The following is an 18546-nucleotide window of genomic DNA, read 5'->3' as shown; positions in this document are numbered from 1 at the left end:
AGTTTGCAGCATTTCCAGCTGACTGCATTCTGGACGGACAGCAAAGTCCTTGCTCTGGAAAATATCATGATCACAGGGCTTTCAAAAGTCACAGGGGGAATTCGATATTATATATTATAAAATATATTATAGATATATCTACTATATATATAATATATATCCCTCCCAATAAAATATGAATCATAGGACCCATATGCCTGAGGGAGGGTTATTTTAAACTTACAGTATCCTGGGTATCGGTGAAAGCCAAAACAAAATGTATACCTCAGCACAACTCTTTTAAAAATCGTTGTTATTAAGCTTGCAGGGATGGATAATCTCACTTAACTTACACTCCGGTTTAAGTATATTACTGAAATGACCAGATGCCAGAGGTTGAACAGTCCAGGCCTCATGTAAATCTGCTCTGAACTGATCACATGTATCACAGCTTGAATAAATCACACTGAAGCACATCAATTTAGTAAAAGGAGTGGTTCACACTCTTAAAGGGAGGCGCAGTACATCTAATTCCTGGCTCGTGAAACCCAGGACTGGTTACAGTGGTTCTCTTTGAAATGACTGTGGTAGTTCTGCATGCAGTAGATGCACAGTACATTTTCTGTACATTTTTCCATTTCAGGATATTTCACACAGATCTCCACATTAGCGGACGTGCAAGAAAATGTGATGGAGTACCTCCATGTTCTCAGCAGACCCAAAGTCATCGACCAGGAACATGACACTATATGGACAGAGGCATACATTGACAGTACAGTAAGTGTTTCCATTTCTGCTCTCTGAAACAAAACTTGCCAGTGCAACATATGAAAGCAGTGTTTTTGTTTTTAGTGTGGGGTTATGGGATGCAAGGACTTTGAACCTCACTAATATGGGATCTGTCAGCATTTGTAGATGTTGCTGTTGTTTCTAACTTGCTCTCTAGCTCATTGTTGATCTGTAAAATGTGAATCAAGTATGTATAAAGTGTATCTTGTGGGGTGGAGTATAACGTATATCTTGTGGTTGGTGTCCAGACTTGATAGCCTGGTTTATAAATATCAGCGAGAACCCACTTAAAAAAATAAAATAAAATAAAATAAAAATAACATGTGTTATCTTTAAAAAAAACAAAATAAATAAACAAATAAAAAAAATACATTTCAAATACATAAAATAAATACAACAAAAAGCCTGAGCCACTTGTTTTGCTTTTGGTATCTGGAATACATGCAGCGGCTCCAGTCTGAACATGTGAAGGTCAGGTCAGCGTTGAAACTGGTTCTCAACTGACTTGGCTGCTAAATAAAGGATTGATGAAGCATTAAACCAGTTCTGGGCATGTACTGTAGAGTGTGACGTTACCCCGGTGAAAACCATTTACTGTTAATGTACAGTATAGAGATTGGACAGAGGTTTACCACAGTATTCTGCACTTTTACCATGCTTTCCCCATAGTTATAGTGTGCATTTACAATAGTTTAACCTGGTTTGCCATATTTTTTAATATAATAATATAATATTTAAATTTTTATATAGCCACTTTTATAGTGGACCACATCACAAAGCACTTTACAAGATACAAGACTAGGTTGTGTGAACTATGCATCAGCTGCAGGGTCACTTATAACAACGTCTCACCCCAAAGACGGAGCACAAGGAGGTTAAGTGACTTGCTCAGGGTCACACAATGAGTCAGTGGCTGAGCTGGGATTTCTTTACCCACAGGACCACACAGCCTCCTGTAGTTTAATGTGCTTTACTGTACCGCTCTGTGCTTTACAATGCTTACCTATGTTTTACCATGCTTCAGCTGTGCTTTATTACACGTTGCTTTGCTTTTACTATGGGGAACTTTTGTAAGAGTGGAAAAATAATAGTGCAAAGGAAAATCATAAGCCACGAGAAATAGTTCAGAATTGCCTTTAGGTTACCCGTTATGTATTTTCAGTCGCCTTGTCTGCACTCATTAAAATCTGCATTCCCACACAAAAACTGTTACATAATAATAGGGCAATTGAAGCTGCAGTAACCAAACCATTGTGTTGAGGAGGCTTTTAAGCAGGAAAGTGAACGTGGCTGTCAGGGATGTGGAACGGGGGATGCCATCTGCATTGTATGGCACTGATAAAACACATTGCTTGGACCCCTCTCTCAGCAGATGGGTTCATTACATTTAATAGCCCCTTGAGCATTTAGTAGCAGTGTTAGACGCATATGAAACATACTGTGACACAACACGTGTCACCCCACAGCCATTGCCACTCTGCCATGGACTATAGACAGCGCTGCAGTTTCCACACAGTATTTTAAGCCGAGTTTATTTGAAATGAGACGTTTTCAAAAAGGCAAAATGGATGTTCGGTTTCAACAGAAGTGAAATAAAAAGGATTGAGCTGATTTAAAGAAATGCAAATATCTTGTTAGTGTTTCAGCTACTTGACGAGTGGTCTTTCATTATCAAACTACATTTTTAATTTATGTTACTAGTTCATATCAACTTTGCTTTTACGTGTGTGTGTGTGTGTGTGTGTGTTACAGGTACAGAACTAGTAAGAAGGCTTTGGGCTGAATTTAAAGATAACAAGTCTTATCTATTTAGAGTTGTCTTTTCTCTTAGTTTAAGGTACTGTATTTATATTTCATTAAAGGCTTGAAGATACAAATCTAGATAACATATTTAGATATTTTTTTTCCTCATGACTTGCACTTTTTTATTTTTGTGTGAATATGGCCCCTATATTAAAATTTCCATCCATCTGCATCATTAAATAAAACAAAAATCACTTGACTGATGATAATCCACATGGTTGAACTCGTGCACTTATACTGTAAGGTTTTTGGCACTGCAGTTTGAGTTGAATTGTTCATCCCATGTTGTTCTAGCTAACATGTTAGAACGTGATGATGGCTCAGCTGATCCTGGCTTCTGTAAAACACTGATGCAGGTCGTTGTTGTTGTGATTTGTTTTATGTAGGTGTTGCTAACTGCTTTTACTGCTGTTTCCGTTGCACAACAATTTAGTAAAACTACTATTTTGCGTAGCTACTAATGAGCTCTCATCTTAAAAATGAGGCACAAAAATCACAAGCAGTGTGTATGAGGCAGTGTCATTCATGCTTCTTGTGCCATCTGATCAACTCCCTCTTTCGCAGTATTTTAAATATTTAGAAACTGATGCACCTGCATTGCCTTATCCATTCTCTTGTAGATCATCACTATTAGGAACCTGCAAGTAATTACCACTAAACGCTAGTTGTGTCCTCTTACCTTGCTATGCCTTACTATATTGCTGAGTTTGTTCAGTGCTGTCTCTTATCTGTTAGAAGCTGTGCCGTTGATGTTGTGCTGTGCTGCCTTCCCACTATTGGAAAGCTCTTCCCTTGATAAGTCCCACTCTTTATTGTAACTGTTAATTAAAGAATCTGAAGGCTGGGATGATAAAAGGGTCTGACTGTGTGCTGTAGGGCATCATAAATGCTGCTCGGCAGTACAGTATTTGACACTTTGACACATTTAAACATCAGCTCTGTGCCTAATGTCCACCCACTTACACGCAATACAAAAAAAAGAACATATGTAAGATTTCAGTTTTGTTTGAACATCGTTTCCGTTAAAATGATTTTAATTGGCAGTGCACTATTCTAAGTGGGAAGGGGGAAATGCCTTCATTGCAGGTTTTACATTTGTTTTTGTATAACAGTACCTTACGCTGGTATAGTCTTGGTGCCAGTAAAAGAAATATGACATTCTAAGCTGGCTCTTAAAAAGCATTGAAACCTCATAACAGATTACTTTTGTAATTACTTTGGTAGTTTTAAAATGCAGATTTCTGAAGTGCGTGAGACCTGTAATATGTAATATTTAAGCAGCAGTAGAATTGGGTCCTTATTGAATGAGTAATGCATGCAGACTAAACATGTAAAACACCACTGTGATTACTGTATTACAATAACTTTTTTTCATATGAGACGTGTGTTTACAATACTTGCTAGCTCATTTGCCATGTTGGAAGTAATTCTGTCATTTCCAGTTTGTATACATTTAACAGCGACCAACAAACTCTGATTGGGGTCTATAAAATGGATCTACCATAAATGACAGCGGATCTAAATACGGATGTTATTCAACATTGTTTCACATACAGCCGCACACCAATGGGATTCCCCATGCAGACTTAGAGGGCCCTGATTTAATCACATTAATAATTGCTGAATTTGGATCCATTGCCGTTTTGGATCAACTGACTAGACCCTGTTTCAAGCCGGCTGTTGAGCCCAGAAGATAATAATTATCAGCCGTCAGACGCCCCTTTGCTTGTCTTAATGTTAGAAGTACACTGGTGTTACTGTTTTGTAAGATGTCAGGATTTCACTGATATTAGTTTGTTGTAAGAGCTAACTGTTTAAAGATTTACTTCATGTGTGTTTAAACTTGTGGAAAAGGCTCTCCTTTTCTCCTAGCGCAGTAATGCAGGATGCCAAACAATGTAAGTTGGCAATTTGTCCGGGTATGTAAATGTTAGAGTGCTGAGTTAAAGTTTCTTTAGTGCTGAATGTATAAATACTGGATTGCTTTTGCTACTCTGCCTGACATTCGCATATCCCTTCTGCATCTAAGTAAATCATATCTGTGTTAATGTGTTTCAACACATTATAGAAACCTTGTTTTATTTTGTTTCTTTACCTGGTTTGTTTGTTTATGGTGCATGCTGATTTTTTGTTTGTTTGTTTTTGAGTCTTTTATCCCCACTCTGAAATAGTTACATTATTCTGCACAATTGAATGCCACAATGGAGGACATTTTAAAGCTAATTGTGAGATTGTCATCTCGTAATGGAAAATGCCATGAGAGTAATAATGACTCTGCAAAACCAATCACATCTCATAAGTCAACAAGTTATATTTCTGGATATTAAATAAACCACAACCATCAACAAAGACAAAGACAAGCAGAGACTGCATTATGTTTTCCTCTAAACTGCTCTGAAGGAACACCAAGCAATCACATATAATGAAATTAAGAAAGCATACTGTGCATTATTGTTAACTGTTTGGGTTAATGGCAGCATCTCAAATACCCGTAATGCTTTGTAAACTTAAATTGGAATGCTTCATTTCCCCAAATCTTTATCAAAGTACTATAAACATGTAAAGACATCTACTGACAAGTGGGAAATTCTGTATTTAAATACATTTTAAAACATAATTGTTATGAGACTTCCCCTTTTTTATTTTTGACTCGAGAGATTTATAGCATATTTCATTTGCAATAAATTTAACTAATACATTTTCTTCTCCCAATAATTTCCTGCAGTATTCTTAACTTTGACCTTACAAGATTAGATTTAGTGGGTCTCAAAAATGTGTCAAGAAAATACGTTGTGTTACTATAGCTTTAAGTCTGCTTGTACCATATAATTATTTAACGTGAAAATAAGTGACATAGGGATTGAGCAGTGGCTTTGCCCTCGTTTTTTAAGTGCACATTTAAAGAATTGATTGTTTTGGAGCAGGAATACAGAAGCTGAGCTCAGGCGTCCAATTACTTAAAGAGAACCACACGCTGGGCTCCGAAGAAAAATAAAACCCAAAAACATGACTTGAGACTGATGGAGGTGTGGGATCACCAGGAGCAGGGCTGTGTTCGTACTGTTTGTGATCAGACTTTTTGAGACCACAGGGAGGGCGTAACAGTCTCTATCGTGCTGTGGCTCCATCGATTTCCTGTCATTTCTGTTTACTTCCTCTGAAAAGCATTAGCTAATAACAAAAACCTTGTTTTCTGAGAGCGGTCGAACCACCACTTGTTCTGAAGGCATCCCAAGGAGGCTTATGATACTATATAATCTTAAAGGAGCTGCCCTTATTTTTGAAGAATAACATTTTTACATTATCTTTAGTACAGTTTATCACTCCTGCTCCCTCCCATTGTGAAGTCATGCTGACTTTATTTGAAGTCTGCATTTATAATGTGCTGCAACGCAGGAGAATTTAACAGCTTTCATTGTTTGCCGCAGGCCAAAAGGCCCCTGCTATTCTGTAACGGGTTAATAAAAAAAAAATAGGCTTCCACAAATTTGGCATCTTACTTGAGATAAGTATATGTAGATAAGTAACTTTCTGATTGCTCACTTCTTTATTGTCTTTCATAACAACAAAGTTATCTATAGAGTTTTCTTGGGTATAGTATGCATACACTTTAATAATGCATTTGTAAATTTGTTAATGCCGCATTTGTTTTTTTGCAAAAGTGAGTACAAATTATGTTTTGGTTTGTAATACTTTGTATTATTATTATTATTATTATATTATTATTATTATTATTATTATTATTATTATTATTATTATTCATGGATGTAAGCATTTTCATATCACAGTAATCTTTAGGTGGTTGTACAGTGTGAATCCCACACAATGCCTTGGAGCCAGAGGGTACCTTATTGGTTGCCATGGTTTCACTAAATGGTGCAATTTTGTAATGTCAGGTGTTGGCCTACTTTTACATTGTATTTTTAATTCAGTTAAAGGGATACACTGCACTAAAATGATAAAATAAATAACACAATGCTGTTCAAGGCCAATAGAATAGATTTGCATGAGGTGTTGCTTACCATTAGAAACCTACGCTAACACATTTGCTGTACCAATTGGCATTTTTCAACTTAATGTTATTTTTTGGGGAAAATTTATAATGTAATCGGTCCCACTTTAGTTTGGTTGTTTCTTGTTAAACTTGAGTAATTCTACATGGATGTTGTTCTATTGCTCATTGAAGCTGTAATTACTCATTAAACAATGAAGCTTTATTAATTACCAGTACTGCAATGTTCATTGTTTATCTATATGCTGTATAGTAAATATAGTCATTGTATTAATTGGCGTTAGCTAATTCTTATTTGGTGTAACCAGTCTGCAATCATTTGAAACTCCTAAACTAAATGGGTTTTTTGTTATAACATACAGTACTGGAAAAATTATGGCAACAAGAAATGATTTACAGCAGGGATGGCAATTGCATTGCCCATTCTTCCTCAATCAGACCCTTTATTTACTAAATAATCTCTGAGTAGATCATTGTCTCCTCTTTAAAAATATGCCAAGGATTTTAATAATTTATTTTTTTATATAATATATATATATATATATATATATATATATATATATATATATATATATATATATATATATATATCTGCTTGAAACATTTTTCCTTTGGTTTCTCATATACTTTTAAAATAAAAAAAAAAAAAAAAAACCTTCAACAGCAGTTTACCATAATACAGTAGAACATCATTAGTTTCCAGGTTTTCAATGTGGTTTGAAATTTGGTTGATAATTCTTGTCCTTCTTGTTTGTAATCCTTTTCTGTAGCTCCCTCAGGCCCAGCAGGTAAACTTTTGATTCAAATCTTACTCCATCGTGTATTCATATTCATGTATGTCAAAGTGGTTTGAAAATGTGGAGTGTATAGCCAGGCAGTATTACCAAACATCAACTGCACTTCCACTTTTCATCCTGTGATTAGCTGTTTCTCTGTTTGCTTTGAATGGCAGTGAAGACAGTTCACTTTTAACATTGTACATTGTCAATGGAGTATGGTTTGCATCAAACAGTGGCATCCCCATTCATCACAGCTTTACACGCAGTGTGATCCTTCTGTTTTGTTGCAATGCTTATCTGGGTCATCGCCTGCTACTAGTGTTTCCTCGTGCTTTAGTTCAGTATTGTCATTGTGTCAAGGTTTTAAAAGCCAGAGAACTTCGACCAACTGAAATGTGAAAAAAAAACAAAAAACGATTTTCTTACCTCTTGCTTTGCACTAGCAATTTTAGTATTGGTCCCTAAGGGTGAGCAGGCACTCATACTTGTAATTGCCTTTAAGAAGTATTTACAGCTGGTATGAAATAAATCTGTTCGTTAGTGTGTTGATTTCAAAACAAGAATGGCTGTCCTTCCCTCACCTTTACGATTAAGTACCAATCACTGGCAGTTCAACTGCACAGTGTTTGGAAGTGGATTGGAAGTGGATTGGAAGTGAATTGGAAGTGGATTTTCCTCTCATCCAGCTGTCTGTTTAACTGCCGTACTGACGCTGTAAAAAGGCAAAATAGCTTGCTGCAATATGAAAACAGCTGATTTGTTACATTGTAATATTGTAGATAAAATAATTCAAATGAGCAAAATGCAAATACTGTAGTAGTAATGAAGTCCACTAAATAAGAAAAATGTGATGTCTTTGTGGAAATTATTTGTGCAAACGGGAAACGGAAAGACAAGGTGACATTGTCACAGACTGGATATTTCTCTTGGTTGCAATTTGCATTGTAATTATTTTGAAGCAGTGTAATGTTTTGGTTTTTTTTTTTTTTTGGTTTGTTTTTTCGTAATGCAAAATACTTTAAAAAGGGTATTGTCTCCTGAAGGGCCTCTGGGAATGACGTGACAGTGATTTCAAATAACTTCCATCCTCAGCAGATGGAAGTCAGCGCAGTTTGGATTGCTGGCTGGCAGAAGCCGATCTCTCCAACACACAATGAGGGTGGAGGGTGGAGAAGCTGTGAATATATTATACATTGCAGAGCCGTGAATTAATTTACAAATGGCAATTATAAAAACGAAATGTGACGCTGCACATCTAGATGGTCTTTGACTTGTGTGCAATGTGCGGTTGCAGATTGGACTGCTAGTTTGCAGTCGGAATGGGCTGCAGCCTCGGTTTGATATTGGAATTAGCTGAGATTGAGTTTCACACACTGGTTTCATGGTGGCGCTTCAGTGACTATTCTGTGTTGGTGTATCATATGTTCCGTCCCATTTACTTGTTCCTTCTGTTATCCTTGAATCTCAGTAAGTAGAGTTTTTTCCTTTTTAAACCGTGCGCTTCCGTGTTTCAGTCACTAAGGACCATCATTCATCATTCCCTGCTTCATTTACTTTTTGTCTTTTGAAGTGCTGAATTAATTGTCATTGGGGGGAGGTGGGGATGGGGGTGTAAACATCGCAAGGTTGCCATGACGTTCCCACTTCTAAATCAGGATTCCTCAAGTCTACCCAATACAGTATTAATAAACAGGTCCACAGTTTGAACATTCTGCTTCCTTTCATTTTCTTAACATTTTCTAACAACCACAGGATTATTAAATGGTGTGGTCAGAGGGCTTGATGATCCAGGGGGTTAATACACCAGTCACTTTTATCTGTGGAATGCCTGCATTCAAATTCAGTTACTCATTATGAGTGAAATGGGTTTGGATTGGTGATCAGCCATTTGATGAACAACACCTACTGTTTATTCTTATATGACAGTCCCCTGTTCGTCATCTATTTTGGTTTCTCCCTCCCCTATTCACCTCGCTGCTGGTTTTGCCCTGAGCAGTTTCTCTTATCATGAGCTCCCAGCTGCCTGGTCTTGGCTGTGAAATGCTATAGGGTCAATGTATTACAATGGTCACATGCAGTGTAACAGAGGAAACAGTAAAATCATTGAGCTCCGTTTTTTCCTGACTAAAAGGCACAAGACTGGTTTGCAGAGGTAGCTGTTCAGACATGAATGGGGTTCAGTGGTTTTTCAAGGTCACATAGTTCTTGCCTACTTAATTATTAGTAGTTTTGGACAAATAATAAATACATTTTTAATTGAAAATATAAAACATAATAATAATAAAAATTCCCTTTCTTTATGTGAAGGGAAAAAATGAAATCCTCATATTAGATCATCAAGAATTTGCATCTTCCACGTGTCCCCATTTAAAGAAGAGTTTTTTTTTTTTTTTTTTTTTTAATTCCTCCCCATATGAGGTCTCCATGCATGAAAGGATTAACACCTGATTGTAGCCAATGCGATTGCCCCCCCATAAGTACAGAAGACCCTAGTGAAATTTCTTATCCAATCTTAACTGTGATGTTATAAGGAGACACATTAAGTACTGTATAACAATTCTAAATCACATGTTTCATAAAATGAACATTATGTGTTGGAAAGAAAGTGGAGTAGAATCTTTTAATCTAAATTTATATATATATATATATTGAAATTGAACTACAAATGTAATAAATAGAATCGGGGCTAAAAGTGTAAAAGTAAATACACACTCCTGATTAAAGGTGTCTAGAATAACATACTGCACCAGGCACTTAGAACTTGCCATATTCTGACTGTACGTATTATTCTGTTTAACACACACACACACTAAATGATATTACTTTCTTCAGATTGTGCCATTTATTAGTGGGCGTTATCTGGAACAGATAAGGTGCCAATTGTAGGTGTTTATGATAATAAACTGTAAAAAAAAAGTTTTCCCTTTTAAATTGTTATACAAAATGGAAGACTGACTCCATATGAATGCCCCTGCAGTCAACTGCTATGAGCATATTTAACCACCAATCAGTAATTTGTGTCTTTGCTCTGTCTCTTTTTTTTTTTTTCCTCTGGAGGCCTGGATTTGAATGTGGCTGAGGTCACATGTTGAATGGCAAACCTATTAGATGTTCTTTGTTTGTAAGCAACTGAATGTCATAGGGCCACCAGTATCTTAACATATTCTCTTTAGTTACTCTGCAGGAATAAAAGTCGTTCGAATCTGTGTTAATGGATATAGAAGCAATGAAAACGAACGACCTTTGAGCCACTCCAGCAAAAACGCCTTTAAACAAAAAAGGAGTTACTTTAATTAAAGACTGAAGACAACACTTAAAATTGACCTGTGGCAGGGCAGAAGCCTGCTGTGTAAATAGTGTGTGGTTTTGGTGTTGGGTTTTTATAAAGTTTGAGTGTTTTGCATCTAGGTTTGGCAGGGATGGGGTTTATTCCATCCCTGGCAGAATCCATGTGCGGAATGTGGCTGGGTCTTGATTGAATACTTGATGGGCAGTCAAGACCCAGCCACATTCCGCTCAGGGCCAAAAAAGTGTAGAGATGAGAAATAAACAACTGTATTCATTGTGGATTAACTTTCCCCTTTCTGAACTTGAATGTGCCTTTTATAATTGAATCCCCCCTGCAGAATAAGACACCTTTTAACAATGACTGATAACTTTAACAGAAACACAGAGGAGAGTCTGCTGAAGAGCCTTCGCATAGTGAACAGACTATCCAATATTCAATTAGCCGCAGAGACGGAATTATTGAATTGGGAAATAAATGAAGAATTGTCAACACTGAATTACTATATTAACAGCCAACGATTTGGCTGATGTGACAATAGAAAACTGGCCTGATAGCAGAATTAGGGTTATCAATCGTTTCACATTCAGTTATTGCTAATGAAGGCTAGAATAAAATGTCACATCAGGAAAACATCCATTAAAGTTATTTTATTTTATTTTTTTAATTTTATAGTCATTAGAATAACAAATCCAGATGTCTGGCCTGCTATGAACGACTGTTTGAGCATGAGATGCCTCATTTTAAACAGTGCTAATGATATAATTAGCAACAGATACGAAGTGCAAAGGAAAGTGATGGCTGATAGCTCAAGTAGCCTGTGTTCATTTAAGCCTCTTCCTTTTTTTCTTCCCAGAGAATAGAAACCAGTTAATAGACTCATTTATTTTGCTTACAAAATTTAAAGATGCATTCAATTCAATTGTAGTGGACGTGTTCACATTTCCATACATACGTCTCCATGGAGTTATTTAATCCAATTGTCTGGTGCATTTTTAATTATTACTAGTTTGGACACTGGTTACAGAATGTGCTTAAATCATGTTTTAAGACAAATTACAACACTTCAGAATAATGACAGCAAATCTGAATTTCAACTGGAATATAAAAAATATACCATCTGAATGATATTAGCCTACCATTATCATATTTAAACTTCGAAATAATTGCAACCATAAATGAATAGCACACATTTCACCGGCATTCTGAAAAGCCTGATGTGAATAGGGGTGGTTTTGTTAAAATTCTCTTGGTTATCCTGATGAATTTTTGTTTTGGTCCTCCCTGTGGAAGAAGGTCCAATTTAGGCTTTGGACGACCTCGAGTGTTATTTGTTTCATCAATTGAAAGGGAGGAAAAACGCGTATGAATTCAAAAAAATCTATGGAAATTGAGACTTAAGGGAGTAGCCACACGTGACCCAAAACCTGCCTGTCAACAGACACATCAACATTAAGTCTAATTATGAGTGGTAGCAGCTAGCCACAAACTTGCATCGTGTAGCCAATACAAAAACAGTCAAACTTTGCAGACAGAGGGTGATTGCAGGTGGAATACACACAGAATCCCATCCATTTTGAGGCTACATTAGCCAATAGCAATACAGTAGACCTATTGGCTAAACCAACCCTACCCTAACCCCTTTCTGATACCACAGAGCACTTGCATATCATGCAAAAAGAATTACACATTAGGTACATTGTAACTATGCATCATAACACCAATTCTGTGTACATACACATGCATTTACTAAGTAACTGCTGTGCAATAACACGGTAATTAGAGGTGCTTTATGTAAAGTGTTATCCAATGGTCTAGGAGTTGAAAACGAAAGTAAAATTGGCTGAGACTTCATCAGTGGATCTGTTATGAAATACTTAAAACAGAAAACAGTGTTTTTGGTCGCGCTTGTTTACCACAGCATGCTTACAATATTAAGAATAACAAGAGCTGGGAAGCGGTTTTCCTAGAATTGCTCCAGACAATATGATTGCTGCTGTAATAAAACAGATGGATGAGTTTGTGAATTGTGCTTCACACCTACAACAACCCTGGAAAAGATGTCATTGTGCCTTGTGCTTGCTGTGAAATCAGCCAGCCAGGGTGTGGCATAGGCTGAAGCATCTACAGTAAGTAGGGACTGTACCTGTCTGGTGTACCAAGGATTTAATTGTTATTTTTTATGATTTAGTTTGGTAACATGGGACCAGTGCTGATGACTACTGTTGCCATGCCTGTATTTAGCACAAAAAACGAGACTGTAAGTATATTTAATTGCATATATTGGTATTAGTTTAATGGGCTTGTCAGACTGTTAAAGCATTCTGTACCAGAATGACACGTTTAATTGGAACAGTTTAAAGGAGTGCTAACTAATGCCTTTAAAACCGATGTGTTGCCTTCACATTTATTGATGGTGAAAATCTTTTAAATAGAACATTGAACATAACAGAAAGTCACTTAATCTACATTCATTAGAGAAATTGCTTGAAAATGCCACCTGCTGGTTGCTTGAAAAGTTTCCTGAAATTTGTCTTTAGACTTTAACACTGTGGTGTGTTTTATTCTTTTGACTTTAATGTTTGTTTGCAGTTTAGGTCCAGGGCATTACTAGTCTTAGATCAAAAGCTGCAAATGAAAATGTTCATGTTTGAACTAACAATGAACTACCCTGTACTGGAATCTAAGCAACCCTTTTGGTTAACAGCAGAATGGGGAGACGGTAGAAGGCTTTTTTTTCATTTGCAAAAGTTCCAATAGCGTTTTCACAATAACAAATCGTGTCTTTCTTTACAGCGCAACAAAGGTATTCTTCTGGGTGTAGTGGGGACGGATGTTCCTGTTCAAGAACTTCTGAAGACGATCCCAAAGTACAAGGCAAGCCAGCATGCAGAGGACCACTGCCTATCAATGCTATAACAATTCTATTACACAAATAAGATGCATTGTTGTTAGTGGCCTGGGAGTGAACAATGCAGTTACACACTCATAATCTTTTGTTTTTAGTCTAATTTTTTTTTTTGTTCTATTCAGAGGCTAATCTACGCCTCATACAAGTGATGAATTATTTCCTAAATATAATTTTTAATAAACAAATGGAACCAGAACTCTGAAATGCGCATTTGACATTTAAGAATGTGCTATTTGCAGTACTGAACTTGAAATGACAGGGTTTTGTTTGAAAGAAATGCCATGGGCCACAGGTTTGCATTCATTTAAATGAGCCGCTGTGTGTTGATGATAGCTATGAATGTCAACATTGAAGCTGTAATTTACAAAGAGTTTGATTGCACACGGCTTTATTTTAAAATGCACCAAATTAATCCTATCTATGCTGTTGTTTTTTACTTTCCATAATTACAGCTAGGCATTCACGGGTATGCCTTTGCAATCACAAACAACGGATATATTCTGACTCATCCAGACCTCCGCCCTCTGGTAATCAAAATGTTATTTTTTAATATACATATACCGATGAGTGGATCATGTAATCACACCTTACATCACTCAATCAGAACATCCAGGACAGCATTGAACCTTTACCAAACGTTCACAGTGGACTACACATTAATTAATTACATGGTGTGCATAGAATCATGACACACACTGTAGTACTCCTTCTGTGTCATCCTATGCAATAGTGTACACTTGTGTGTGTGTGTGTGTATATATATATATATATATATATATATATATATACACACACACATATATATATACATACATACATACATGTATATACCTACCTGCATGAAAACCTCTGGGTGTGAGAATTTCAATTTTTGGTCAGTAATCGTCAGTAGTTATTTGTGTGAAAAATGTTGGAAGAATTAGTGTGTAGGGTTTTTTTTACCCCGTTTTTTGCCCAATTTGAAATGGCCAATTGTATTTAGGCTCGGCTCACTGCTATCACCCATGCGCTGACGCGGGAGCGGCGAAGACGAACACATGCAGTCCTCCGAAGCGTGTGCCGTCAGCCGACCGCTTCTTTTCACTCTGCAGACTCGCCATGCAGCCAACCCAGAGCTACAGCGTCGGAGGACAATGCAACTCTGGGCAGCTTACAGGCAAGCCCACAGGCGCCCAGCCAGTCTACAGGGGTCGCTGGTGCGCGGTGAGCCGAGGACACCTTGGCCGACCTAAGCCCCCCCCCCCCCCCCAAGGAATTTGTGCTTTAATAACTTCTAAAATGTCTCATGCATTTTATTATTTGTGGCTATGTGTTCCTTTTCTCTTTTTAAGTTAATTGCATGTGTGGCCTTTTAAAGTGATCAGTTATATTAGACAATCATTCATTTGCTTATTTTGACAAATGTCCAAGATTTTCAGTTACAATGGTTGATTGCATATGCACCAGAAATTGAAACGACAGAAGCAATGGGGTGTTGTAATAAAATTGCCACACTGCTGTAATACAGTAAGCCACCACTATTCTCCAAAGGATTTCCCTTACCTGTAAATAACTCAGGAACTGCTCCTAAACTCCTTGCCAAAGCACCTCAAAATTAGCGTATCAAACAATAGATACTCAGTAATTGCAATACGAACAACTCAGAATGACTGCTAACATCATAAAAAGGTAAGGGGGCAGAACATAAGACCGTTCAGTTTGAAGATACTCTTCAAGCAAACCTTCAATGTGCAGCCAAGCTCATATCACAATGCTCAGATAACCTGCAGTTCCCCTTGCAATATCCAGAGTTCTGTCATCTCTGCAGCTGTGCTGGGGGTGGGGGGAATTCAAATGAACTGAACATTCTGAACTTTGGTGGTTAATCTGAATAAATGAAGAATTCAGTCTCTTGAATGCCAATGATTAAACCTATTGTAGTTTTTTTTTTTTTTAAAGTATAAAGAGCAACCACATTCTTCTGAGTGGGAGCATTGAATTGCTATCTATTTAGGGCTCCTAAATTACATATATTTAAAAGATAATGAAAGGTTTGAGGGTAGTTAGGCTAACCGCTTTTACATTTAAAAGAGTCATTTAAAAATGTTTTTCTTAGTTATAACATAAGCCCTTGGGGTCTTTGTGTTGCTAGAATACGTGAAGCATTTCAATATAAGAACGTATGTTGTTGTTGTTATTATTATTATTATTATTATTATTATTATTAGTAGTAGTAGTAGTGGTGGTAATAGAAATTTCTAGACTGTTTAATGCATGATCTCTTCACCTATAACTACAACGTATGCCTGTTGATCATACAGAAAGAACGATTTTACATTTTACCTTCCCTTGAGGGGGTCTGCTGTATTGAACTGAATATTTGTTAGGATATCACTAACATTGATGAAATATGTATATGTGTGTGTGTTCGGTGTAGTACAATGTTTTACTTAGAGCCAGCTACCCATAAAACAATGTATACAATACATTAATAAATAACTACTGTGTAAATTCAAAGTGTATTTGCAGTCGAAATATTATATATATATATATAGATATATATATATATATATATATATATATATATATATATATATATATATATATAGTTTTATGCTTGAAGATTTCTGGAAGTCACTGGAAATGCAAGCTTGTTCGCTGCGAGTAATTATTCCTGCCATGCATTCTAAATAAAAAATTGCATTTTGTAAGATATGTTGTTTTTTTCGTTATCTTAATTGCTTGGATAGAGGCAAACTGCTGGTAGTCCCTATCGTCTATAATGTATACCAGTATTGCTTAATGGAAACAACAAGGTAAAGAATGAAGCCTCAGCATTAGGAGAACAGCACAGTTTAAGGGAAGAATGTTTTTCAACAATTCAAGATGTAAAATCTTATCAGGGTTAAATATAGCTGACATTTCTGCTTGCAGGTATTGTTGTACAGTCAATATAATATGGAGGGAGGTTTAACAGTCCAGCGTTGTACTTCTTCAATGCCAAAAACAAAGTCAAGCAGCCGTTTAAAGGATGACAATAGGCCCCCAGCCTCCTCTCAGTTAATGTATCAGGGAGATGGAAAATGAAGCGGGGATTGCACAGCTAGGAGCCCCAGCAGCACTCTGCTTTCCACAGCTGTGAAAGACACATCTCCCTGCCACTTTGTATCCCTGAAAGCAAGCTGGTGGAGTTGGGTGAGACCCGCAGGTGCGATCGAGTCTGTTAATACTGCTGAGGCGCATTGATTACCTCTGCTTGGCTTGCCTGGTAACAGTGCACAGCCCAAAGCAAGATCTGGGGTTCCGAGCCCAAGACCTTTCCAGTTCACCTTTAATAAGCCACCTGATGTAGGGAAATATTACACAGGGTGATTTTTTGTTGTTGTTGTTGTTTGAATACTTTTAAATGATTGTAAAGGAGTATTGTGTGTGTGTCTGTGTATATATATATATATATATATATATATATATATATATATATATATATATATATATATATATTTATATATATATATATCATTTAGTATACATTTTAAAGAGTACAGAAAGACTAAAGTGCATTTGGATGTATTGGAGATTTAACAACTTCTGTGTCTCCTGGGTTCATTACCCACATGGAAATGGAACTGCTGCTGCTTTAATGTATTTTTAATAGAAAATGTCAAGTCACTTTGACAGTCCGCTACAACCCACAAAGCTGATTCATTAGGCAAGGTATGGGACTAAATATTAAACAGCAAAATAGCCAGAAAAGTGGGTTTATTTTTTAGTGATATTGAATCAATCTATCTATCTATCTATCTATCTATCTATCTATCTATCTATCTATCTATCTATCTATCTATCTATCTATCTATCTATCTATATACCTATGAATCTATCATCCTGTGTTTATCTATCTATCTATCTATCTATCTATCTATCTATCTATCTATCTCTATCTATCTATCTATCTATATATATCCATTCCAATAATATTGAATATAAGCTGTATTTTAACCTCCAGTGTGTAACAGGTGTATGTAAAATTTAACTTTGTTTAATTTGGTTTTAAATGGTTTTAAATTGATTGATTTAAGGTCTTGGCTCTACTGATAACATTTGGTATGAGCCTTTCCTGTAATTTCCACTAGATGGCAGTCTTTGATAATGCACTTGCACAATTCTGTGGAATTAAAGTGCAACTGTGATCCATCTATTGCTCCACATAGAATACATAAAGAATTATAAAGGCGTATTATAAAATGCACTGCTGAGCCATTACTGCCCAATGTGCATGCTTGTCTTCTAACTTGTTTTCTGATTACAGTATGAAACCGGGAAAAAGAGGAGAAAACCCAACTATAGCAGTGTTGACCTCTCGGAAGTTGAATGGGAAGATACAGATGACTTTGTAAGTTAGATTATTATTATTAGTGGTGTTGCTGCTCCTGTTTTAATTATGATTAAGGTGTACAGTATAATTTTGTACAGGCGTTTTGATATTACATACAATGCACTGTAAGTGCACTCAATTTCACTGACATTCTGGCAATTAAAACCTTTAAGAATACAATATACCATTGCAAATATTTTCAATATTTCATTTCTTCCCTGTTTTAATATCCTAGCATGTGTGTTCTCTATCAGTGTCTTTTGTGTCATTAAAAATAGAATGTTAAAGTGGCAATGCAGATAAGTACTACAGTGTCTGCCATGATACAGACACGCGTTCTGACAGGTGAGGTTCTGTTTATAGAATGTGGGTTCAAGCTGTAGAAAATAAGTCTACCGAGGCACTTCCGAAGATGCTCTGTAAACATTATTCCTTGCTGTTTTTTTTTTTTTTTTTTACCAGTAACTGTGAGGGCGGACAGGGCAGTATTTTAAACCAGTCATACAAAACTAACTACACACACTGATATTAATACTATACAATTAATATAGCAAGCCAACAGATGACAAATTGCTTAGCCATTTCCAATGAAATAACGTTTCCTAAGATAATGTACTCTGCACATTGTGTTGT

General features: G+C 36.4%; 1 protein-coding gene across 1 annotated transcript in view; it reads left to right on the top strand.

Moving 5' to 3' along the window:
• LOC121298277 (voltage-dependent calcium channel subunit alpha-2/delta-3-like) overlaps positions 1 to 18546 on the top strand; it is a 145103-nt gene that overhangs the window by 86360 nt on the left and 40197 nt on the right. The window contains exons 13-18 of the mRNA XM_041225311.1: positions 623 to 756; positions 7354 to 7371; positions 12840 to 12908; positions 13445 to 13525; positions 14012 to 14086; positions 17848 to 17931. Coding sequence (XP_041081245.1) covers positions 623 to 756; positions 7354 to 7371; positions 12840 to 12908; positions 13445 to 13525; positions 14012 to 14086; positions 17848 to 17931 — 461 coding nt within the window. The remainder of the gene's footprint in view (positions 1 to 622; positions 757 to 7353; positions 7372 to 12839; positions 12909 to 13444; positions 13526 to 14011; positions 14087 to 17847; positions 17932 to 18546) is intronic.

This window comes from Polyodon spathula, chromosome 23, assembly GCF_017654505.1.
Source record: "Polyodon spathula isolate WHYD16114869_AA chromosome 23, ASM1765450v1, whole genome shotgun sequence".
In the NCBI taxonomy this organism is placed as follows: domain Eukaryota; kingdom Metazoa; phylum Chordata; class Actinopteri; order Acipenseriformes; family Polyodontidae; genus Polyodon; species Polyodon spathula.
Note: the sequence above shows the minus strand (reverse complement) of the source record. Positions and strands in the feature narration are given on the sequence as shown.